General features: G+C 36.8%; 3 protein-coding genes and 1 long non-coding RNA gene across 8 annotated transcripts; 2 read left to right on the forward strand and 2 right to left on the reverse strand.

Moving 5' to 3' along the window:
- Positions 1-1,669: 1,669 nt before the first annotated feature.
- Positions 1,670-2,176, reverse strand: LOC113404718 (uncharacterized). The gene is made up of 2 exons (XR_010309215.1): positions 2,016-2,176; positions 1,670-1,941 (listed from the first exon to the last, which is right to left on the reverse strand). It is a non-coding gene; the product is annotated as an uncharacterized LOC113404718 (long non-coding RNA).
- Positions 2,177-2,737: 561 nt separating this feature from the next.
- LOC113404679 (caspase-14) lies at positions 2,738-10,293 on the forward strand. Of its 3 annotated transcripts, XR_010309196.1 has the most exons (10): positions 2,738-2,883; positions 4,479-4,769; positions 4,988-5,174; positions 5,516-5,596; positions 6,221-6,337; positions 6,729-6,907; positions 7,346-7,572; positions 7,856-8,031; positions 8,095-8,367; positions 9,092-10,293. XR_010309196.1 is itself a non-coding variant. In XM_026645639.2 (9 exons), exons 2-9 carry the CDS (start codon positions 4,638-4,640, stop codon positions 8,310-8,312), a joined length of 1,317 nt encoding a protein of 438 aa, XP_026501424.2. In that variant the 5' UTR covers positions 2,738-2,883; positions 4,479-4,637; the 3' UTR covers positions 8,313-8,917. The 3 variants fall into 3 exon arrangements, 2 of the variants coding, with proteins under 2 accessions (XP_026501424.2, XP_064071568.1); XM_026645639.2 differs by lacking the exon at positions 9,092-10,293 and having other exon boundaries at positions 8,095-8,917; XM_064215498.1 differs by lacking the exons at positions 2,738-2,883; positions 4,479-4,769; positions 9,092-10,293 and having other exon boundaries at positions 5,516-5,612; positions 8,095-8,918.
- Positions 9,817-12,900, reverse strand: LOC113404680 (protein CNPPD1). Its single transcript, XM_026645640.2, has 5 exons — positions 12,701-12,900; positions 11,484-11,580; positions 11,201-11,406; positions 10,992-11,120; positions 9,817-10,912 (listed from the first exon to the last, which is right to left on the reverse strand). The coding sequence occupies exons 1-5, from the start codon at positions 12,749-12,751 to the stop codon at positions 10,157-10,159; spliced, it is 1,239 nt and encodes a 412-aa protein (XP_026501425.1). The 5' UTR covers positions 12,752-12,900; the 3' UTR covers positions 9,817-10,156.
- Positions 12,901-13,258: 358 nt separating this feature from the next.
- Positions 13,259-20,771, forward strand: LOC113404712 (uncharacterized). Of its 3 annotated transcripts, none has more exons than XM_026645682.2 (5): positions 13,259-13,726; positions 14,011-14,262; positions 14,396-14,509; positions 15,892-16,213; positions 17,789-20,771. In XM_026645682.2, exons 1-5 carry the CDS (start codon positions 13,589-13,591, stop codon positions 17,971-17,973), a joined length of 1,011 nt encoding a protein of 336 aa, XP_026501467.1. In that variant the 5' UTR covers positions 13,259-13,588; the 3' UTR covers positions 17,974-20,771. The 3 variants fall into 3 exon arrangements, with proteins under 3 accessions (XP_026501467.1, XP_026501468.1, XP_026501469.1); XM_026645683.2 differs by having other exon boundaries at positions 14,014-14,262; XM_026645684.2 differs by having other exon boundaries at positions 14,029-14,262.
- The last annotated feature ends 919 nt before the right edge of the window (positions 20,772-21,690 follow it).

The raw sequence follows: 21,690 nt of genomic DNA on the forward strand, positions 1-21,690 counted from the left end.
TTTTATGTTTTGACAAAACTCGGTTTCGCAAAATAACGATTTAGCTTATAATATCGTATACCCGATCCATCGTAATTTCGCTAGTACAAGGTGGGAACGATAACAGATCAAATCGCGAGTGTACCAAAACTAAACAACGCTTAGTGGGGTTTGAATATAACGCCTGAACTTTTCCAGAATAAATATGTCGCAGCCAACTGGTTAAATTAGCGTTTTAATTAACAGCAGCCGTTTAACCAGCTTCCTGAATGACATCTCTCACATGTAAATAAAAATATTTATATTGATAGTTTATGTTGGAACACAATTATTTGAATAAATTTTAAATATTTATAATATCGCGCCTATATTGAGACAGATTTTTTTAAAAGATTTTGACATCATAACTTTTGTTAGTACTTACGTAATAATAAACGCCGTCGCGCCGCAGCAAAAAAAGGATTGGGCTTAAAATTACGCCGCACGATTTTGGGGAAACAAAGTGCTGTATATGGTAGAAGGTCCCTGATTACAAGAATATAGTTATTGTGGTTTCTTTTGATCATTTTGCTAGAAGCCTCATTCATACATTTGATTGCGCAAAATTGTTACTATACCGACTCTCAAACTCTTGACTCAACTTGGTCTTATCTCTTACGCGAAGAGTGTGTAGCACCCGCCTGATGTAACAAAGCACAAGCACGATGTGCCTGATACGAAAGGCGAAGGTGCTGCACATCCCGTAGCGCCGAAGACAACATTGTTTTCCAAATTGTATAAACAACCTAATTTTATGGTTAGAATTACAATATTTATTTTTGCTAATATCTCAGGATCAGAGAACTTTAAGTTAGGAATCAGACCGAGAAGACTAAATAGAGTTAGAGAGTCGGGCTTTTTTAACCAACTTAAAAAGAAGTAGAGTCTAAAGCAAGTTTCCATATTCTATGAACGGAAATGAATTGGCCGAGTGTCATTCAGACCACTGATTGAACAAAGCTATTTATTAAAGTGGCTAGGCATTTCATTGGATGGCTAATTATGCTAGTTGCTTGCGACAGATATACATGTTGTCTAAGTCAACATTACAATATTAAAACATTATTTAAATGTAGATGAATCAAAGGTTTTGGGTAAATGGAAGTACAACAGGCTATTCTTTACTACTTCATTTGGCTTTGGTTACCATCTGTAACCTCTTATTGTTAAATAAAATAATTAATACAACCAGATACAGGTACAAATACCAAGATAGTCAATTTTTTTTAAATATTTATTACAGAAATAAATACATTTAATTATGAAATATAATGCAATCAAGTAAATGCTAGTTGTTTTCAATTCTACTTTCTTACATTATAAGGAATGTAAATGTTTAATACATTGCTATATTACATGCAGACTAAGACTTAAAAAATAGTACATAACATGTTTTACTCAAATGATGTTTTAATCATTTTCATAATCAATGATAAGATTCTATCACTTGTATCAAATACCGCCACACTCCATAACCAAAACAAAATACATATTAAGGACAGATAGTAATCATAAGTTAATAAAAATTGCAAAATTATTCCTCATTAAAATTTAATGTACATTGTTTTCTTTCAATTGATTTGGATAGGAAATTATATTCATTAAGTTATCTTTATCCTTAATGTATTATATTCATTTTACCTTATTTCAAATAAATTTCGGATATTTTACCAATATTCTTTAAAATTCTTCTTTTTTATTTTTCTTATTAAATCCTTTTTGAAGAAGTATGTCATTACATTCAACTCTATTTAGGTTTGATAGAGCAATTCGTTCCAATTCATTATCGTCTTCACCCAGCATAATAAGTATTGGGGGAGCGCCAGTTATGAATTTAACTTCCAGGCGTTCGTAGAAGGGGGCGTCTTCCATGACGAATTTTTTCACTTCAGGAAGGCGATTCAAGGAACAACCTCGACATGTCTGTAAAAATTAATAAGTTTAATATAAAATTGTGAGGAAATACAATATTAAGCTTAGGTATTTCAAATTATTACCTCGATTTTTGCTGATACAATATCAGAATTCTCATAGGCTAAACTCGAAGTTGCAATGCAAATTGTGAGTAATAATATTTTTATTATGTGGGACATTTTAGGATTAGTTTTAATATTGTACTAATAAGTCGATAAACAAAATCGAAATGACAGTTTCAATTGTTTGATCGTTTACTCTTTACAGTCACAAGAATCCTAAATATAGATTAACGACCTATCTTACTCTTTTATCTCTGACAGAAAGAGCTATTGGTATTGAGTAACCACTCAGTAACCACTACGTTTTATTTTGACATATTTAGTCACAGATAACTATAATGTACTGACTTATCATGAAAATAGAAATTGTATAAAATATATTTGTAATAAAATTAAACTTGAATAAAAACTTTCATTGAGTGCATGTATAATTTCTTTGTCTTCTATGTATAGTTTAAAAACAGTTATTACTTATTATCCGTGTCCGCTCTCGTTCACTTATTTTTGATTTTGAACTAAATAATTTTATATTAAAATAACGATTTTATTTTTATTCTTTAAATGTAAACTGAATACGCAATAAAAAAAATCATCGAACCATGAAGAACAAAGAATGTTAGCGAACAATTGAAATTGAAAAATATATATATTTAAATTCATTTTTCTCCGCCAATTTCAGACATCTACTTTCTGTCGTCTAGTCTTCTAGTCTTTGTTGTCTGTAATCTTAGTGCCAAGTGGTCTGACAGCTGAGTGATTGACAGGAAATGATACAATTTATAAAAGTTGTAGCAACAAAACAAACGCTATATCCTCTGTTTTCAAGTGTTTTCTTCGATATCCCATTAATATCGTAATTTATTTGCACCAGTATCGCCATTCCGATAAGGTATCCTATTCCTATAATATATTCTCTGCTACAATGATATAATAAACAAATTTCATTAAAATACTCTTCTCGGATAAATTTGATATTGTAACATTTGTCCTGCTAGATTTATTTAATTGTTTATATTTGTATTAAGGATACGATCCACTTACAAATTCGATTGATAAATATTTAAATACTTTAATAGCCTTACTTTTCCGTTCATACCAATTAACACTGAAATTGCATTAGTCATTCCTCGCATTGTCAATTCTCTGCAATCCAATATTATAAATGATCTTTTTCGCCCATGGAGACTGGCACTACAATCTTAGTTGATCTAAAATCCCCTGTATATATAAATATAAATTCAAATCAAGTGTAACCAGTGAATTAGTATTGGTAGTTCTCAACAAGAAGCTGCTGCAAAAGGCTCTCTCACTGGTGGTGAATATCTGACTTATTATAGTAAAAGGCATTGTTGTTCTGCTTCAAACTGAGAAAACTATAGTGCAACCTGCAAATAATGTTGATTTTATGAATATGATATATGAATATTTTATTTGAAACCCTGCATAGATAAGATTGTAGTTAAAATTACATTATTATGTTAACAATGAGTATTGCATTGATTTGCACACCTTCAAACATTCTTCTGTTGTCAGTTGACTGATAGAGAATTCAATATATTTCTACTGTATGTTTGTAAACAATTATAATAATTGAAATATATATTTTAGTAAAACATGACATTGTAATATAAATTTTACTTAAAACCTACCACTCACTATGTAACCTACTGGAAGCAGCAATACTTTGTATTGTTGTGTATCATTTTGAAGGGTGAGTAAACAAGTGTAACTACAGGCCCGAGGGACATAATAACTAAGTTTACAAGGTTGGTGGCACATTATTGATGTAAGGAATAATTTAAATTTCTTATGGCACCAAAATGTATGGGTGGTTGTGACCTGTTTGCCTACCTATTTCATAAAAAAAAACAATGTATCTAGTAGTATGTAGTTTTATTGTTCTGTCCATTGTTGTTTATCTTATCTCAATGCTATCAATCTTCTACACAGTAGTAACAAAGTAGTTATATTTTCATATTTATATTCAATAAAAATTGTATTAATTCTTAATAAAATTTCAGTAGTTAGGGAGATATTAGGAGAAGTGATGTTTATCAATTGATGTCAGCCAAGCTGGGTAAAGATTTTAGTAGATTAAGAGAGTATGGAAAAAAGATTGCAATTGTATTGTAGGATTTATGTATTGATAGATACAATATTTGAAAAACCTTCACAACCAATTCATTTTAAAGTTTCAAGAACTTAGTTTGATATTCAGTATTACTCTGGATAAATTAATTTTCATACCCAAATACACAAATCATTATTTTAAAAATCGTTTAACAAAAGAAAATTTGTTTTAAAATAACAAGGAGACTTCATTTCTTCCTTCCCCATTGCCTTCCCCCGAAGATGAAGATGTGTACTGACAATTATGAGTTACCCCTAATATATTCCCATTGAATAATCAATTAGGATTTTCTGATTGCCAACTCTTCTTTCTTAGACTATTGATTTTATATTTTATAAATAATTACTTTACAGGACAGCAGTATCCCGTGAGGCAACAACAACAGTTCCAAAATGCTTACATAATTACTTTGTATTGTAACTGCAACGAGAGTAATCAGTGTTAGACGCATTATCAGTTTCCACTGTGAAAATATTTCACTTATTATTAGTACTTAAGCAGAAATATTCAAAATGCAAGACGAGGATCGCAAGGCGATACAAAACAATTTTATATCTCTCGTGGAACAAACAGATCTGGATGTAATGGTCTCATCCCTGTACGAAAAAGGAGTTTTCTCTGAGCGGATGATTGAACCGTATAAGGTAAAAAATATAAAACATATAAGTTTTATTGTCCTTGGAAACTTTACTTACTTCTAACAATATTAATTAAAATTTTATTTAATAGATGTAATTGAAACAATTCTAATCTTAACATAACCTAACATGGTTATATTAGGTAATCTTAGGATTAAAATTCTATCCATTATAATATAACCAACAATATGTATGAAATTTTTTATTTGTTTTTTTTTTTTCAGGATGTAAGCAAAGATGCTAAGTATCGTAAGCGGCAGTTGTATTTGGACGTTACACGACGCGGACCCCAGGCTTTTGGTCATTTGTTAGACGCACTATCAGAAAACGGGTATTGGGACATAGTGCGGGACCTCGACCCCAACAGCTCTCTTCATGCACGTCGACAAAGAAACCCCGTGCCGAGCACAAGTGAATATACCATAATAAACAAACTTGTAACTTTAAATATTAAATAACTGCCTCAGGAAATTACTACACTATAAATATATCAATAATAATGAATAAATGAGTATTCAACAATGTTTCTTAATGTTTGTATAAATTGTATCTGTAATATGTAAGCCCTCACTTGTACGGGATTATGTGAACACCATGAACTGTTCTTGACATTCTGAGAGACTTATTTATATTGATAGTCGATAATGCGTTTTATTCTGAACAATTGTGGTCACGGAAAAAGAAAATGATTCCTAGTAGAACTTAAATGCATATACATGTGCACCGCCTATGTTTCTTTTTTCTGTTTCTAGGTGTCGGGTCGAATGAAAAGAATTACGTCAGCTTGTGCACTGAGAAACTAAAGACCAAGAATGCAACCGACGTCAATAAAAGTGGGTAACGGAACAAGTGCGTTTCTTTAAAGTGATCGTCTGTGCAGTGGCGGACTAACAGGGGGGGGAAGGGTTGGCTCGCCCCGGGCCTCCAGTCTTGCCAGTCTTGGGGTCCCCAAATGCATCCGCGTTCCCAAATCATTAAACAAGACTAAAAATGTGCTTAGTACCTACGTCCCACATAATTTCATCAAACACGTGAAGTGTCTTCAGTCATCTAGACTTTACGCGGTACTAGTATTCTTATTATTATTTTAACTTCGTGAAAACGTCCAATCCCGGGAATCCCTTTATCAATGAAGTGCAAATAATTCAATCTTGTACGCCTACGTTTACATTCACTGCATTCTATTTGCGTCGAAAAATAAACAATGGCCTCATTTTAAATTAATTAAATTTCATTACGTTCATATTTAATAGTTTTTTAGTGTGTACTACTGATATTTTCGCGAACGGGTAAGACCTTTTTAAAAATAAACATTTATACACACAAATGTTAACTGAATAAAAAGCTTGTAAAACTACATTTTTTTAAAGCTGGGGGCCTCTGACGGGCTTAGTCCGCCACTGCGTCTGTGTGCGAGCCCATGTGCCGGCTGAGTGTGTACGTGCGTGTGTCCGCAGACCCCGCGCCGCAAGCGCCCCGCGCGCCCGCCGCCCCCGCGCGCCTGCCGGACCCCACCACCATACCTCACTTCCACGTTGTCAAATCTACTACGTTTTTTGAAAATAATGACAGTGGTATGCTTTATTTACGTAACATTTTGATCATATAAATACTACAACATCACACAATCACACAATCATCATCAATCATAATCAAGGTCAAATCAAATCGATTTTCACGCGCACTGGCAAACCGCACGGACCACACGTACATTTAACTACATTCACAGTCTCGCATTATTTAGTTTAAGTCAACTTAAAGTTGTTAAAAGTTAGTAAATTTTCACGAGTTAAATAGGTAAGTCTTTATTCAGCACACATCTGCTGTGACAATACATAGTCAGTTAGAAACTAAGAGGTATCATACAATGAAGTAAGTACATGTAATTATAAAAATGTTATCTGCTATATACCATACTATTATATTTTTACATATAAATTCATAACGTGAAAGTCGTGTCCGCAGACATCCCGCTGTACCGCACGCGTGGGCGTCGGCGCGGGTTCCTCGTGGTGTTCAGCTACGTGGAGTTCAACAACCTGGAGCCTTACCGGAACGGCGTCGACGTCGACTGCAAGAACCTGAAGTACCTCTTCGACGAGATCGGCTTCAAGGTCATCTCCTACCAGGACCTCACTAAATCGGTAGCTATTCATTAAAGTATCCCTCCAGGCTCTGGCATGTCTGAGAATGCCGTAAGCGAGTACGCGTGGAACGTCGCCGAGTTCGTATTCGTTGATTTCTCTATGTATGAAAACATTATAGAGAATATTTTGATTTGGAATTTATGAATCAATTAGTATTCCTGGATTTCTTTCATTTTAAAATACTCATAGCATATTCTTTTATATTGTGCAATCATGAAACTTGAGTTGATCGTTTTCGTCCTCGTTCAAAGCATCCAATACAAAGTTTCCGTTTTTCAAGACGGTCTTTCGTATAACACAAAGCGCTCTAATTTATTTGGTCCTTAAACACACGTGGCGCCCTGTGTATGCTCAAGCTCATGATATATTTAGCGTGCTACACGCGCAATGCTACCCGATATGTATGTATGTTAACGATGAGCTTGTCGTTTGTAGCAAACCCTGGAGACGCTGAAGGGTCTGAAGGAGGTGGTGGTGGGGGCGGAGTGCGTTTTCATCGTGGTGTCGTCGCACGGGTACGAGCGTCCGCGCAGCTCCGACAACGACATCCGCTGCAAGGACGGCGGCCTCATCGCCATCAGGGACATCATAGACTACTTCAACAACAAGAACTTCCCCGCTCTACAGGGAGTGCCCAAGGTCTTCATCTTCCAGCTGTGTCGGTGAGCATTTATTATCTCTAGTGGTCGCTCATTGGTCAAGATTCGACCGTCATTAATTGCTTACAAAATATAACATGAGTTGATTTAATGATGCGAAAACGAACGCTCTGCTGGATCATTACTACAATAAAAAATAAAATGTAAAAACGTTCATTGATATTAAAATAAAAATTACTATTTTTGAAGTAATAACGGAAAAACAGTAATGAAAAACAATAACAAATTAAATTAATTACCTATGAATATAATCAAATTAAATATATTTGCCGCCTTGTGTCGGCAGCGGCAACAATGAGGAGTCCGTGTGGCGCCCGGGCGCCGAGACGGACGGCGCCAGTCGCGGCGCCAGTCGCGGCGCCCCGCCGGCGCCCGCGCCGCCGCTGCTGGCGCCGCCCGACGCGCCCGCGCCGCGCGACCGCGTGTACTCCGACATACTCATCGCGCACTCCACGGTGCCGGGTACGTACACGGCTGGGCGCGGCGGAGGGCGGCATGCGCGGGGCTGACGGTGTTGCGGTGCAGGTAACGTGGCGTACCGCGACAACGCGGCGGGCTCGTGGTACATCCAGGCGCTGTGCGAGGTGTTCGCGGCGCGCGCGCACGACTGCCACGTCGAGAAGCTGTTCACGCTGGTGGACAAGCGCCTGCACGCCGCCTTCCTCGTGCAGACCTCGTCGGTCGACCGCTGGGGCTTCAACTGCCGGCTCTACCTGCACCCCGGCCTCTACGAGTCGCAGTGACCTCGGGAGTTCCTGCCGGTGCGTGGCGGGACGTCGTGATCGGATTTCAACTTGAGTAATAGTTTAAGTCTTTATACAATTTAATGATTAACTCACTTGCCCGGTGCGATGGGCCCCTGGATTGACTAATACTTACTTTTCTCTCTTAATCGTAATTTAAATAAATTTACTAGATCTCTTAAAATTAGTCAATTTTTAAGAAAGTTTGTTCCACCTACGTGCATTTATGTTATTTATGTTTCAATTTACAAAATACAAATGGTGTTAACTTATTCTAATTATTATTGAATTAAAGTACACGCGATCGTAACAAGTAAGAGCAACATCTATAACGACCTACGCTCCAGCTCAAATTTTGCTATCATTGATAGAAATTAGAAACCAAACGAATGAACATGTAGGACAACAAGTTATTGCGTGTGTTAGTTCGAAGAATCTCAGTAGCCCGGTGTCTGTGAGTTGGACAGAAAGCACGCAAAATTGTTGGTTCGACGCCTGAAACCCTTCCGATCGTGTCGGATTTGTGGACCCATCGGATTATTTGAGTGAGGGAATAGAGAAACCCATAAATATATAGGATTCCTTATTTTATTTTACTATTAATTTTTATTTATAATTTTATGAAATATATAAGTTTAACAACTACCGTGTATGATTTGCATACACATGCTTTTTATAAATATATTCTCGTGAACACATTAGTTTGCGTTACTTACTTTATTTAATGGAACATATTTATAAAGGTTTTTATTTAGTTAATAACATAAGCCTCCTTACAGATGTGCAGCCTACAAACTATAAATAATGTAAATACTGATTTACTGCCATCCCTAAGTGAGTGCCACCGCCTGAGGTGTCACTGCGGGCGACGCGGACAGAAGGGGGAGGGGGGGGGGGTAACTGTGCTCTCCTGTATACTGCAAAATTTCGTTGCTCAAAAAGCGCGCTCAAGTTGATCACTAGCATACTATGTAGTACTATGAAGTGTCATTCGCAAGCTTTAATTTTTTATCTATTTGAATTCTTGATGATTATTTGGTGTCTTTAATGACTGTGATTATGTGTAATTAATAGAGTCGACAGAAAATGGATTTATAACAATGGAAATGAAAACAATTATCTCTAGTATAGAACTGGATCATTTAATTTGTAAGGACTAAGAGCGGCAACCACATCAGTGCAGCCATTTTTTTTTGGTGGAACCTACATTCCAAACGTTTTGGCGTAATTATTGTATGTAACTTGTAATATGAATTATTTTTTTAAACTTGAAGATTGTATAAATATTGAAACGTTTCAAAGATATACTCTTACTGGGCTTTTTAATTTAACTGTACGAGATACGTAAGTTGGCAACAACACAAGTACTGTCGAGTTCTTGTTCGTATCAACACTGAATATATCGAACTGATGTGCCTGTATAATAATGTGTACTCTTTGGGTGTATTTTGAATATATATTTTTTAACTATTTATAAAATATAGGATAATAAAAAGTGATACCATTTTAAAGTGATGTTTCTTTAATAACTTTACATCAATTATACACCGAATACAAAAATATATACAGTTTTTTTTTTTTGTTCTTTTTTGTTACATCAATAGATCAGTTGTAAGGTTTTACATACTAAATTCCAAATGTAAAAACTATGTCTGGTTTTGTAATTTTTAACTATATTCTAGTTAATGTTCTGAAAAAGTGTATAACATTAATGATTACCTCGTAACTATAGCTGATGTAACAACATTGCTTTTTTTATTGAGCTTTTTAATAAATAACATTTTTATTTAGAAATATCGCCGCATCGTCGCTGATATGAAACACTCCTCCGTATTGTATAAAACTTATCGATCGGACATGGAAGCTACAAATACACTCAGCTTACTCAGATTGAGCCATTGGCTAACACACCGCGCCTCGCTGAACTTAGCGTCAGTATTGCATCGCCCTGAACTTGTATACGATTTATCGTAGTCCATTTCTTTTTTCAAAAAATCGACAAATTGGTTCATCTTTTCCAACCATCTCTGCATAGGGTTAATTAATGAGCTCTGGTAGAGCCAATTTAGCACGGACGTCTTCGACCACCACGTTTCGAAAGATTTCCAGTCGTAAGCTACGACACCATCGTACCATGTCTTTTTAGGGGAGCTCTCTTTCTGGTACTTGAACCACTCATCGCAGCATCGGAGATTATACGCCGTCGTCGATTCGTCTGGAAGGCCATAAGTGTGTAGATCGACAGTGGCGTTGGAGAGTCGCGATTCAAGATCCGATCGATAGCTGTGATCGAGATTCGCGTCGAGGGCCACTGACGAGTCTCTAGCAGCCAGCGTCTGCATCGCTGGCAACCACGCGTGCGATATGACGAGGGTCGACGTGACGAGGGTGAGCAGGCTGCTGACGTAGCTCAGCGTGACGCCTAGGCAGGCGGTCGACACGCTCTGCGCCAGCTCGCTCAGCAGCGACGTACTGCACGCCACCGCCAGGTCAGAGTACGTGAAGAAACCGCGGAGCTGAGCCTGTCGAAGGGCTACCTGCCGCTCCAGCCACAGTAGACCATCCTCGAATGATTTCTCGCTTACGAACACATTCCAATCCTGAAATTATTGTTGCTTTAACACCAATGAATATTGATTTCATGTTGGGAAATGTTGTAATAAGGACATAGATACTCACAATAGCATTAAGGAATTCCACTTCGAGCTTTTTGAGCTGGTCTAGCTCGAGGCCACCCGACACCGCCCACTCGGAACATATAACTTCGTCGTCTTCGCCGTCGTCTTGCAGAAACTTATTGCTCACCATCTGGGACGGCAAACGATCATTAATTATAAAGGAACGTTCGTCTGAGACGAGAAGACTCGCCAAATATCGTAATATATCACCAAGGAGACGAGAAAGAGATCAGCGGGTGCAGCGGCAGAGAGATAGTCGGGGTTGCAGCGTTTGAGACGCTCGAGATAGAGTATGGCGAGCACGAGCGCGCAGGGCGACACGCAGGCCGAGCGCGCGATGTCGGCCGCCGCGTCCGCGTGCAGGCGGCGCAGCGAGCGCCCGCGCTGCGGCACCGACCACAGCTCGCACGATATCTCTGACAATGGCATTGGGTTTTGAAAAGTCGGATACCAAATTAAAGTTTTTCTCTCATATGACATAAACACTACATACCAGTAACAGGCAGGCTCAGACAGGGCAAAGTAGGTAGTTGTCCATAGTATAGCGTTTTCGATATCCTCTTTAGAAATTCCTTGTGGTCTCCCATAGACTGCAAAATTTATTTTATAATATCAATAAGTTCTGATATGTTATATAATCTATTTTGTGTATCTTAGAAACTACTGTGATCATTTGGCTATTTTTTAAATTTTTTAACCCTTAATCGGGCAGAACTAAAAATCTGTTTTTCATGGCTTACAAATATATTCTTGGGTCATGTTGGATATCAGTGTTTATAAAATCATATTTAAATTATTGAAACTGCAAATAACGAAATGTATTTAATTATTTATATCTAAGATTATTTTTGTATAAAAAATACAAAAAAGTTGCCATTTCAAAAATATTTGGGCAATTAAGGGTTAAATAAGATTTTGCTTTTCAAGTTTATCTATGTATATAGGTCTTTCCTAGACCGAAATGTAGCTTGGTGATCTATAGCTTAACTATAAAAAAATGAGCTATATATTCGAGTCTCTACAGTTTAATCTCATTATTAGTAGTTAAAGTTTGTACAGCATCTTTGCTATTTCAGATTCTGGAAAGGGAAGAATGTATTTTGAGGGATTTACATAGTTAAGAAAATCAACATGTTCAGTAATTTTGTAAATCAAATCTTCTACTATGTTGCATTCTGTACAGGAAATCTATTAAGTACGAGTCGTAGAAATTTCAATGCAAAAATATAGCAATGAATTATTTTGAAGATAACAATTTAAAGCTTTGTATGATTTAGAAATAAAATGGAACTGATTCGGTTTCAACTTAACTATTGGCTATTACATGAAGTAGGTTATTTTTAATAATTAGGCTTAAACACCATTGAATAATTTTAGGTAAATCTTTACGAAATAACGATATCATACAAACGTATATTAAACTGCATGATGTTGAATAGTATGCAATATGGATATTATTTCGATATTCTATAAAACTAATGGCATGTGAGTAATACGATAATGTTATCGTAATACGTCATCCAACCTGTTGACAAAAACACCGAGTGTACTTAAGTTATTATGTTAAAACACGCATTTATAATTTAAATCAGCGAATAACTTTAAGGAAGCAATTCCAACATAACGTTATCATCGGTATCGCAAAATTAAAATATGTTGATTTTGTTTTTGTGTATGATTCGGCTACGTCGTGCTTGACCTCCTTTTTACCTTTATTTTGGCTCTTGATCCCTCCTTTCTCCTCTTTGATACATTTGACATGGTGGTTTATTCTGTTTTCTCTTTTGTGATGTACGAAAACATCTATTATTTGTTATGGATAATTTATAAAATACCTAAGAATGAAGATAAAATAATTCTTAGGTACCTATGGGCTGACCACAACTACAAATCAAAATGTTTGCTCGAAATTTTGACAGATGACATTTAAGTCACAAAATAATAGTATAATCATAAATAATTGCTTACAAAGAATAGTAATTAATTAGGAAGGTATATATATGTATGTCCTTTAAATAGTTATAGCGCAAGTTTTAACTAGACCAGAGGTTGTTCAAGCAAGTATGCAACAGTTGTATATTTCTCGCAGCTGTACTACCTTTGATGAAGTTTTTTTCCTGTTTAGCAGGATGTTTATAATTTTTTTATTTTTGCTTTTTTTCAATCCACAAGACAGAAATGACATTCGATCATAGCCTACAAAGTGTTGTTTTTATATCTGTAAAATATATACAAGTTCCTTCTGTCATATATGAAGTTTCGGTATTGCTGTCATATTACAATTGACATTTGTTGAACTAAAATTATTACGGTGAAGACAGAGTTTGTTACCAAACTTAATTAATTTCGATATTATTTGTTTATCGAACGTTTATGTAATTCCTTCATTATCAAAAAATAAGATGTTGCTTGTAATATAATAGCGTTAATTCAAGGTTTTAATGTTTACATAATTTTTGGGGTGTGTATGCTCTGTCAGTGATATTGATTTGTTTTATTTTGTGAATGATTGTTAAACAAAAATGTAGGTAATATCTATTTAAATATAAAAAAAACCGGAAATGCATAAGAAGGGCATTTTGTTATAATGCATTCATAATGAAAACGAAAAGCTTTCTACTGTTTTCGACGTCAGTTTTCGCAATAAGTTTATTTTTGATAATTTTTCACTCCCAGCCACCGCAGTCATTTCAAAGTATTGTTACACAAACGCATCAGCACATCAAAGATTTTCAGGTAATTTTCTGGTAATTTGTTATTTCTAATAATGACATCATAGAAAGAATGGTCATTGAATGCAGCAAGATTGTATACCATACCAGTTTTAAGCCTTCGGAATACTGATACACCCTAGTGATCATTGTGTTAAACACCAAAGGACCATTCAATGAATCATTGATGTTTGTTGAATGAAATAAATGTAATAAAATAGTACAATTGTAAAGCTTTTCTTGTGGGGATTGGTTTACTTTAATTGGCCCAATTCATATAATTTTAAAGGCATTAATATCACAACAAAGCAGGTTTCTCTGACCCAGGAGCAACTGCGAGATGAAGAAGAGCAGCATCTGGTGCAGGAGGAGAGATACCTCCGCCTCGTGGGGCTGGAGGGGCATACAGATCTCTGGCACAACACTACAGTGCCGGTCATTGTCACTCATGCACGAAACGATGACCATGCCAATGTTGTTTCCTTTGTGCGGGATGCAGCTCAGCTCCCATACACAGTTCTCGTATATAACCTAGGATTAAAACCATATTCTCTGGCTGTGGTAAGGATGCAGACTTATTTTTTTTAATTATTTTGTAAGACATTATTAAAAGTAAACAGAATAAATAATATGTATAGTGTGGTTTAATTAATTATTAGTAACTGTATGTAATTTCAATGTTTACTAATTCCAGGTGTCAAACTATTGCAACTCATCAAAGTGTGCCATCATTGATTTCGACCTGCAGCTGTTCCCCTCACACGTCAGCGATGAGAGTATCACTGCATATCGCCCGCTTATTATCCAGGTCTTTAATTTATGCCATTATTTTAATTTAAACTAGTTAGTTGATTGCTGTAGACATTAAGGTGGCGTCAAATATCGGTTATTTATATTTAGATATAAATATACACATGTAGTTATGTCATGTATGCTATATCTGTATAAACGGATATACATTCTGAAATTGATTAATTACTTCTGAAATTAAATTACTATAATAATCACAAAACACAATGATTATAGCTCTGTATATACAATGGTAACTCAACATTTTATGTTTTCAAAATCTACCAATATTAATAAAATCTTGACTTTAGAATGCCAGTTGAGTGTGACTCATCTGGAAATAAAATGCTAAAAGTCCCTGAGCTGTATGCCGTGACTTAAACACATGCCTGGAGTTTGAAATGACAATGTTTGAAACTTGCATATTTCAAGTTATGAAACATGGTTGGGCAATGATTTTATTGTTGTGTTATATTTATATAAAAGTATAGCTGCTCCGTGCGTTCGAACAACAATCCTTACACATTTATTATATTAGTATAGTGTTGTAATGACAAATTATATTAAATATCCTGTTAGTACAATAAGGTCGTATGTAAAGGTTTTGTATTTAACAGGAAAACATAATAATTAATTATTTCCTTCTGTTTTGTATAACTTTCGTATTTTACCTGCTGTGGTTTTAATGGTAATTAATTAAGGAATAAAAATTAATAGAAACAGCCTGTTTATGATCCGCTGCTGGGCTGTTTTATTTGAAAATCTATTTTAATAGCACTAGCAGTAACAGTCAAGTACGAGTATCTGTAATATTTAAGTGTTCGTCATTTGAAACGTGTCACGCATACTATATTGATAATGATCACGATTGACATGACATCATAAAATCCATTAAGTACCTTCTTATCAGCCGATCCGTTATCTTATCGATGATGGAATACGAGATGTCTTCGTTTTATGTTTTATCGCTAAGCGGCTCCACTTCAGTCGCAGCTATAATATCAATTATCTCGAGTGATGATTTAACGCCACGCGATACGCGGGTTGATTGAAATTACTAGGGAGAGATACGCGCAGCCGGGTCGTATATATTACTTATTTTTCGATTAAAATATTAATCATTAGTTTATTTATTATGTATGAACAAATAGGCCATAAAAGTGAGTCACTTTCTTCTATAGACACTGGCTGCATATGATGATGATGATTTATACATACCACGCTTTATACCTCGGCCATGGAGTCTAAGCTGTTACCTGTTAACAAAAACTCGACCACGGGTTTGGGTTAACGAAGTACACAAATATCTTCTCATGATCACCGTCGGCGTCTCCTAGACGAGTGTCCCACTACTTGCACGTGTGCACTATCGTATTGGCTCAATGAGTCCGCGGCTCGCAGCACGCGCTGAGCCGCACGGGCGGCGTGATCTACTGCGAGGTGTCCCAGCGCTGGGCGGGCACCGCGGGCGCGCTGGCGGCGCTGTGGGCGCGCGTGTCGGGCGAGGGCGCGCTGGGCGTGCTGGCGTGGCCGCGCCGGGCCGCCGTCACGTCGCTGACGCACCCGCGCATGTTCCACTACCTGCGCGCCAGCACCGACGACTTCCTCTTCGTGCAGATGCTCGACGTGAGCCACCTGCTCGTGGCGCCGAGGCCCGCGCTGGCCGACGTCATGCGGCAGTGGATCCAGTGCGCGCTCACGCTCGACTGCATCATGCCCATAGGTAGGTCTAGCGCTTACTGCCTGCGCTGCGCAGTTGGAGGGCTCGCGTATGATGATGATGATATCCCCATCACCGATTTCGGTCACAGCGGCCGTTCCCAAAGCGGACCAGCCTCTGTGTACAATGATGTCCGCAAACACAAGTGCTTTCCGAGTGACTCTGGGATGCAACATATTTACATCGGTCCGAACTCGGTGTTTGCGGCCTACTAAGCAAGCCACTGGACCAATGAGTTATTTTCGCATATAATAATATATTTTTAAACCATTAATATCCTCGCAGGACGAACACACTACTAGCAAAAATAAACAACAATTTATCATACCAAACATTGAAATAGTTCGATCGATTGATCCTAATGTTTTAGATATTAAATCTACGCGGTAGCAAAATAAATAACTTGATAGAAATAAATTAAGCAATTACCCATGGAGGGGAGTAGCGGGCGGGGCTAGGAGTAGGGTGACGCTTGAACTTGACCTCCCGCCTCTAGCTTAGACCAATGTTGCATATCGATATCGATATCAATCGATGTATCAATAGTTAAAGTGTAAGCAGTAGTATCGATAGTATTATCGATATATTATCGATACTGTTGATATCAGCGATACTATGGATTTTATTGCAAAAACCAATAAAAATTATTGATATATTTTGTGCGAGCAAAAAAGTTTCAATCTGTTATACCGATCAAGTGAACCTATATTAGCAACACTGTTGCTGCTGTTGATATATTTTTTTTCTTTGATTTAAAATCACTGACTATCAATAGTCCAAAAATATCGATACTATCAACAGTGCTCACGGGGGCTATCGATACTATCGATAGTACTGATACAAGACCACCATATACCATTGATATAGCTCTATCGATATCATGAATAGTTTTCGAGGTAAACTATCAATAGTCAAACTGTCGATGGCTCTGCAACACTGGCGTAAACTGCGTAAGGAACAATTAAGTACTATCTTTATTATATCCGCGTAAAATCATTTGCCTCTTGTACCATACGCAGCGATAGAGGACGCTTTGATTTATATGCAAACTGATGATACATTTTTTTAAAATATTCTTTATTTTGGATGTCACATATTGGTGTGAATGGACTCTCTAGTGTATATTTTGACTATAGTCTTTACTGTATTTGTTCGCTCTGTGGCGCCTGCGCATTGCGCACGTAACCATTTATTTCAACTTTTAATGTCACTAACAACCAAGGTTGGTTAGAAAATAAATCTAAGGCAAGGCAAAAATTGTGCCTCACAAGCAATTTAAACTTTTATCTAGCGGTAAAAACATGCAACAAACAATGTTAGCCAAGTTTATTTAATTTCACGGTCCTCTGTCCGAGGTCGAGGTCGCTTCATAAAAAATATTGATAAATAAGAACGTATTTTTTTTTATGAGACAACGCCCGACAGACCCTACGCTGCTACACAGGTCTACTGCCGAGTAATGTTTTCGTTGTATTTTGTAATTCTGTACACATTCATGTAGTGTCGCCACGGCCGCTCGCGCCGTGAACGCGAGCGAGTCGTAATATATATCATAACGAGGCGACCCGCCGTCCACAGGCGCGCAGTCGGGGGGGTGCCGCTTCGACAAGAAGCCTCAGTACCGGTACTCGGGCTGCCACGGCCAGGACGCGTCGGCACTCAGCATCGTGCTGGGCGCGCGCGCCGCCTTCGACGAGTCGCGCTACGCCGCCTCGGCCGCGCGCTGCTGGCGCCGCGCGCCGCGCAACCGCACGGCCGACTGACGCCTGTCGCCGGTCGCCTGTCGCCCGCTCCGTGCCCGACGAGACGGATCGGGACACCGCTGGCCAGCTCGTATCCGCGCCCTTTACCCGACGTTGTCCAGTAGCGTCCGGCTACCTCCGTAGGGTCATAAATTCCGAGAGGCAATTGCCTCGAAGACACGGTGACGGTCGCGCCGAGAGCCGCCGCCGCGAGTGCTGAGTGATTTGTTTTGATGAATTTACAGTTGGCATTCCCAATTACAGGTAACTTTACATTTTTTTATAAATTATACCTTTTCTTATGTTATTGAGTGGTTTAATAATGACACATTCGGCGCGTGTGACGAATGTATTTAATGTAACTCTACGCTTTACGAGCATTTCAGTGATCTAAAACAGTGATTATTTTTATGTTGACATTAATGTATTTGTATATATGAACATGCTGTGGATACTAACACTTCCTTTGGTTGACCGTTGAACGGCTGTCGGTTGTGATTTAAATATTGCTTTTGTTGTTAATTTTAGTGAATTACCACACATATCTGTTTATAAGTTCGTACGGAGCGGCGGCGACCCAGGACGACGTGGTTCGCGCCAGACCGCGGCGACTGGGTTAGCACTCCATGTAATATGTTAATCATTCTTTTGTAAATTGTAAATATATATTAGCACTTGTAGTTATTTATTTGTACAATAAAAATCATAACAACCTATATACCACTGATATGTTATAGAGCACGTGTCATCAATTTTACAAGCTTATGTATTGTGTTCAATTTATAATATTAAGTACTATAAATATGTAAAATTTACATACAATTTAAGTACTTAATATCGATTATATAATGTAAGTACCGAGCGTACAAAACGCCTGTACAGTTAGCAAGGGCTTGAACTCGCGCTCACGACAGCGATCAAGCGACGCGACGCCCAAGGCCAAGTCTCGACGCGACCTCGAGTCGAGACGGGAGACCCGCGGCGCTCATACAACCTCTCTTTGAGCCCGATTCGAGCTGTGGGCCCGTTGAACATCAGAGAGGTTGCTAATCAATTAAATGTTCAGGATTTCATTATTATAGTGGTGGATTATAATTGAGTACCCATTGAATATTAATGTTATTATAAAATTGAAAATGCACAACCATTCATACAAATTCAATGGATTGAACGCATCTAAAGGTCGGCTGTCTGTGTGTGACTCATCACACAAATACTTGTATTGCTTCTATACGCTACTGCCGTTCTCCTTACTTCATATTTTTGTAAAGATCGCTTAAAACGCATGTATCGTTGTTTTATCTCAGTTACAATTTACAATTTAGGTAACTATTACTACTAATTTACTAATTTCGTCAAAGTTATTTAAAAGTAGCGGTTTTACTGATATGTGTATGGCAGTATAAGTACACGCCGATTTCTTTCTTTCTGTGATCAGTGAGCTGACACTCGGAAGAAGAACACAAAGCATAGTGTGGTTATAGGTTATACGATAATTATTAGTGAGGCGGTAGATGTAACGTCGACGTATTTTAACGTAGGTAGGTTGCCTATTTAAAGGCAATTAGCAATCTTATCAGCAATATTTTTGTAACTAATATATATTGACAAAACAAACCGATAATATACGACAATGTGTTGCCCTGATCAAAAATCTTTCTAAGATAATTTGTTATAGGATAATAAGAGCCTCAAACCACTAGGTGGTGTTGCCCTGAAATTAATCGCCTCTCATAACATTTGTTTCAATAAGTCAGTTTATTCAAATTCGTGGCAGGTAACGTGACGTAATCGGTGTCGATTACAAAATAATAATCAATGTTTAAGGGAGAAATTTTTTAAGTGCTCTAAGAACAATTTTATAAAGAATAGTAAAAATATAATATTAAAATGTATAAGTTTCTAGTTGTAGGTGACCGTTTATATCTCGAATGCACAGCGCCATTGGCGTAGCCAGCCCTTAGATCCGATGGGGGTCTCAGAAGTCCATACTGATAAGTGAAATTGAGAACATTTGGCTTGTTTACAATATTGGTTAATTTTGCAATATTAATATAAACTACTGTAATTTTGATAACTAAATAATTGAAATTACTAAACTAATTTTGATATAATATTTCTATCTCAGTAATGACCTCCAGGGCCAGGCTACGCTTAGCATAGTATTCGTTCAGCGGTTAATTAACATTCGGTATGAAGTGACGTCGAAGTACACATTAGTAACGTAAAGGATCTCATATTAGTATAAACTAAGGAGGGAGTATATAATTATTGTAAAATTATATTCCCTTATAAAAGTTGTAAACGACTTTTAGCAGACATTATACTATAAGATAAAATAAATCGAATGTTTGATTTGTGGGTTCCGTTGTGAAATTTTCTTAAAAATATTAAGAAAATCTTTTATTTTATTACAAAAATATCTTAATGTATGGAAGTACTGTGGCAGTGACGGTATTAAGAGTATTGTGCAATTTTGGCTGTGAAATATAATTGAATACAAAATTTGTAATATTGTGTTAATATGATAATTGATTTGTAAATAAAGACGTATGGAACCCTCAATTATATTCTAAACGAATAGTGCTTGTTTAATTTTACTCCACAAATTCAGATTATTTTCCAATAAACCGTAAATAAATATCTCAACTCACTTAATTTATTAATAGTACAATCGGTTTTTAAATGTTTTGTAACAAAATAATATTGTCAACAAATTCGATTCGAAATGTCAACATTATGTAATTAGAGCGATGAATGCGATTTATCAAAAATATGTAACACTTTGTTTCTGTGAATAAATTATTATGGCAATCGAATGCTGGTTTTTTTCCTCTTTTTGTTTTATTATATAACAAACGAGTGCCTATACTTGGTGTGTTTGTATTATGAAAATCCAAAGTTTACATAATTGATATAACTTTGGTTGCCATTGTGCGCAACTGGTTCCATTTCAAACAAGAGAAGCAGCCTGGTGCACCTTGTAGCGTAATACATTTAAAGGGCGCGATCGCCTGGCTCAGCGGCAGCGTCAAAAAAAAAGCGGAAGCCGCTAGTTTCTAACGCGTTTACTTCGTCTGAGGCACCAAAACTAGCTAGTATGTATTATCTGTGACTTCAGACATGCTATTTCAGTTATAGATTTGTCGTTTTAATTGAATTTTTGTTAATAATTATTATTCATTTAAAGTAATTAATGTAATTTTTGATTTTTACTTGTTATTATTAAGTTAGTTACATAAAAGTCTATACTTTTATGAAATGTCATATTCAATTCTGTTCGGTAAGAATATATTCAATGAAAGGTCTGTATAGTTTCATAATATTTTATTTCTTGTCGATGCATTAAAACGTATCTATAAATTAACAAAAATTGCCTAAAATAAACATTATTTCTATTCATCAATAAACTTTAAATTCTCAAACAATACATTAATAGTAGTATTTGTTACGAATATTTCACCTCTAGATAGTCTAGATAGCCTAAGGGATACAAATTGTGCATCCTGGGCAGAGTTGTGGGCAAACACCACGAGGGCATTTAGAATGCAACTAAGGAAAACATCGCGAGCAGCTTGCGAGGAGCTGCTTGTGCTCCACGTATATATCCATAAGGCATCAACCCTTATTGCAGCACCCTAAACCTAAAGAGGTATTTGTTCTCTTATATTAATATGTGTGATGTTTCAGATGAGATATATAAGTACTAGCGCAGGCGACATGTAATACTTGAATCTT

The sequence above is a fragment of the Vanessa tameamea genome, chromosome 8 (assembly GCF_037043105.1).
Source record: "Vanessa tameamea isolate UH-Manoa-2023 chromosome 8, ilVanTame1 primary haplotype, whole genome shotgun sequence".
Lineage (NCBI taxonomy): Eukaryota > Metazoa > Arthropoda > Insecta > Lepidoptera > Nymphalidae > Vanessa > Vanessa tameamea.

What these genes read in the sequence shown, in the direction of transcription:
- LOC113404679 (XM_026645639.2), top strand. Translation starts at nt 4,638, where the DNA reads ATGCAAGACGAGGATCGCAAGGCGATACAAAACAATTTTATATCTCTC. An exon ending in ACCAGGACCTCACTAAATCG is followed by an intron (nt 6,908 to 7,345) that starts GTAGCTATTCAT and finishes TGTCGTTTGTAG; the next exon opens with CAAACCCTGGAGACGCTGAA. An exon ending in TTCATCTTCCAGCTGTGTCG is followed by an intron (nt 7,573 to 7,855) that starts GTGAGCATTTAT and finishes TTGTGTCGGCAG; the next exon opens with CGGCAACAATGAGGAGTCCG.
- LOC113404680 (XM_026645640.2), bottom strand. Translation starts at nt 12,751, where the DNA reads ATGTCAAATGTATCAAAGAGGAGAAAGGAGGGATCAAGAGCCAAAATA. An exon ending in TCTGAGCCTGCCTGTTACTG is followed by an intron (nt 11,407 to 11,483) that starts GTATGTAGTGTT and finishes TGCCATTGTCAG; the next exon opens with AGATATCGTGCGAGCTGTGG. An exon ending in TGGAATTCCTTAATGCTATT is followed by an intron (nt 10,913 to 10,991) that starts GTGAGTATCTAT and finishes CAATAATTTCAG; the next exon opens with GATTGGAATGTGTTCGTAAG.
- LOC113404712 (XM_026645682.2), top strand. Translation starts at nt 13,589, where the DNA reads ATGAAAACGAAAAGCTTTCTACTGTTTTCGACGTCAGTTTTCGCAATA. An exon ending in AGCACATCAAAGATTTTCAG is followed by an intron (nt 13,727 to 14,010) that starts GTAATTTTCTGG and finishes ATCACAACAAAG; the next exon opens with CAGGTTTCTCTGACCCAGGA. An exon ending in ATCGCCCGCTTATTATCCAG is followed by an intron (nt 14,510 to 15,891) that starts GTCTTTAATTTA and finishes CGCGGCTCGCAG; the next exon opens with CACGCGCTGAGCCGCACGGG.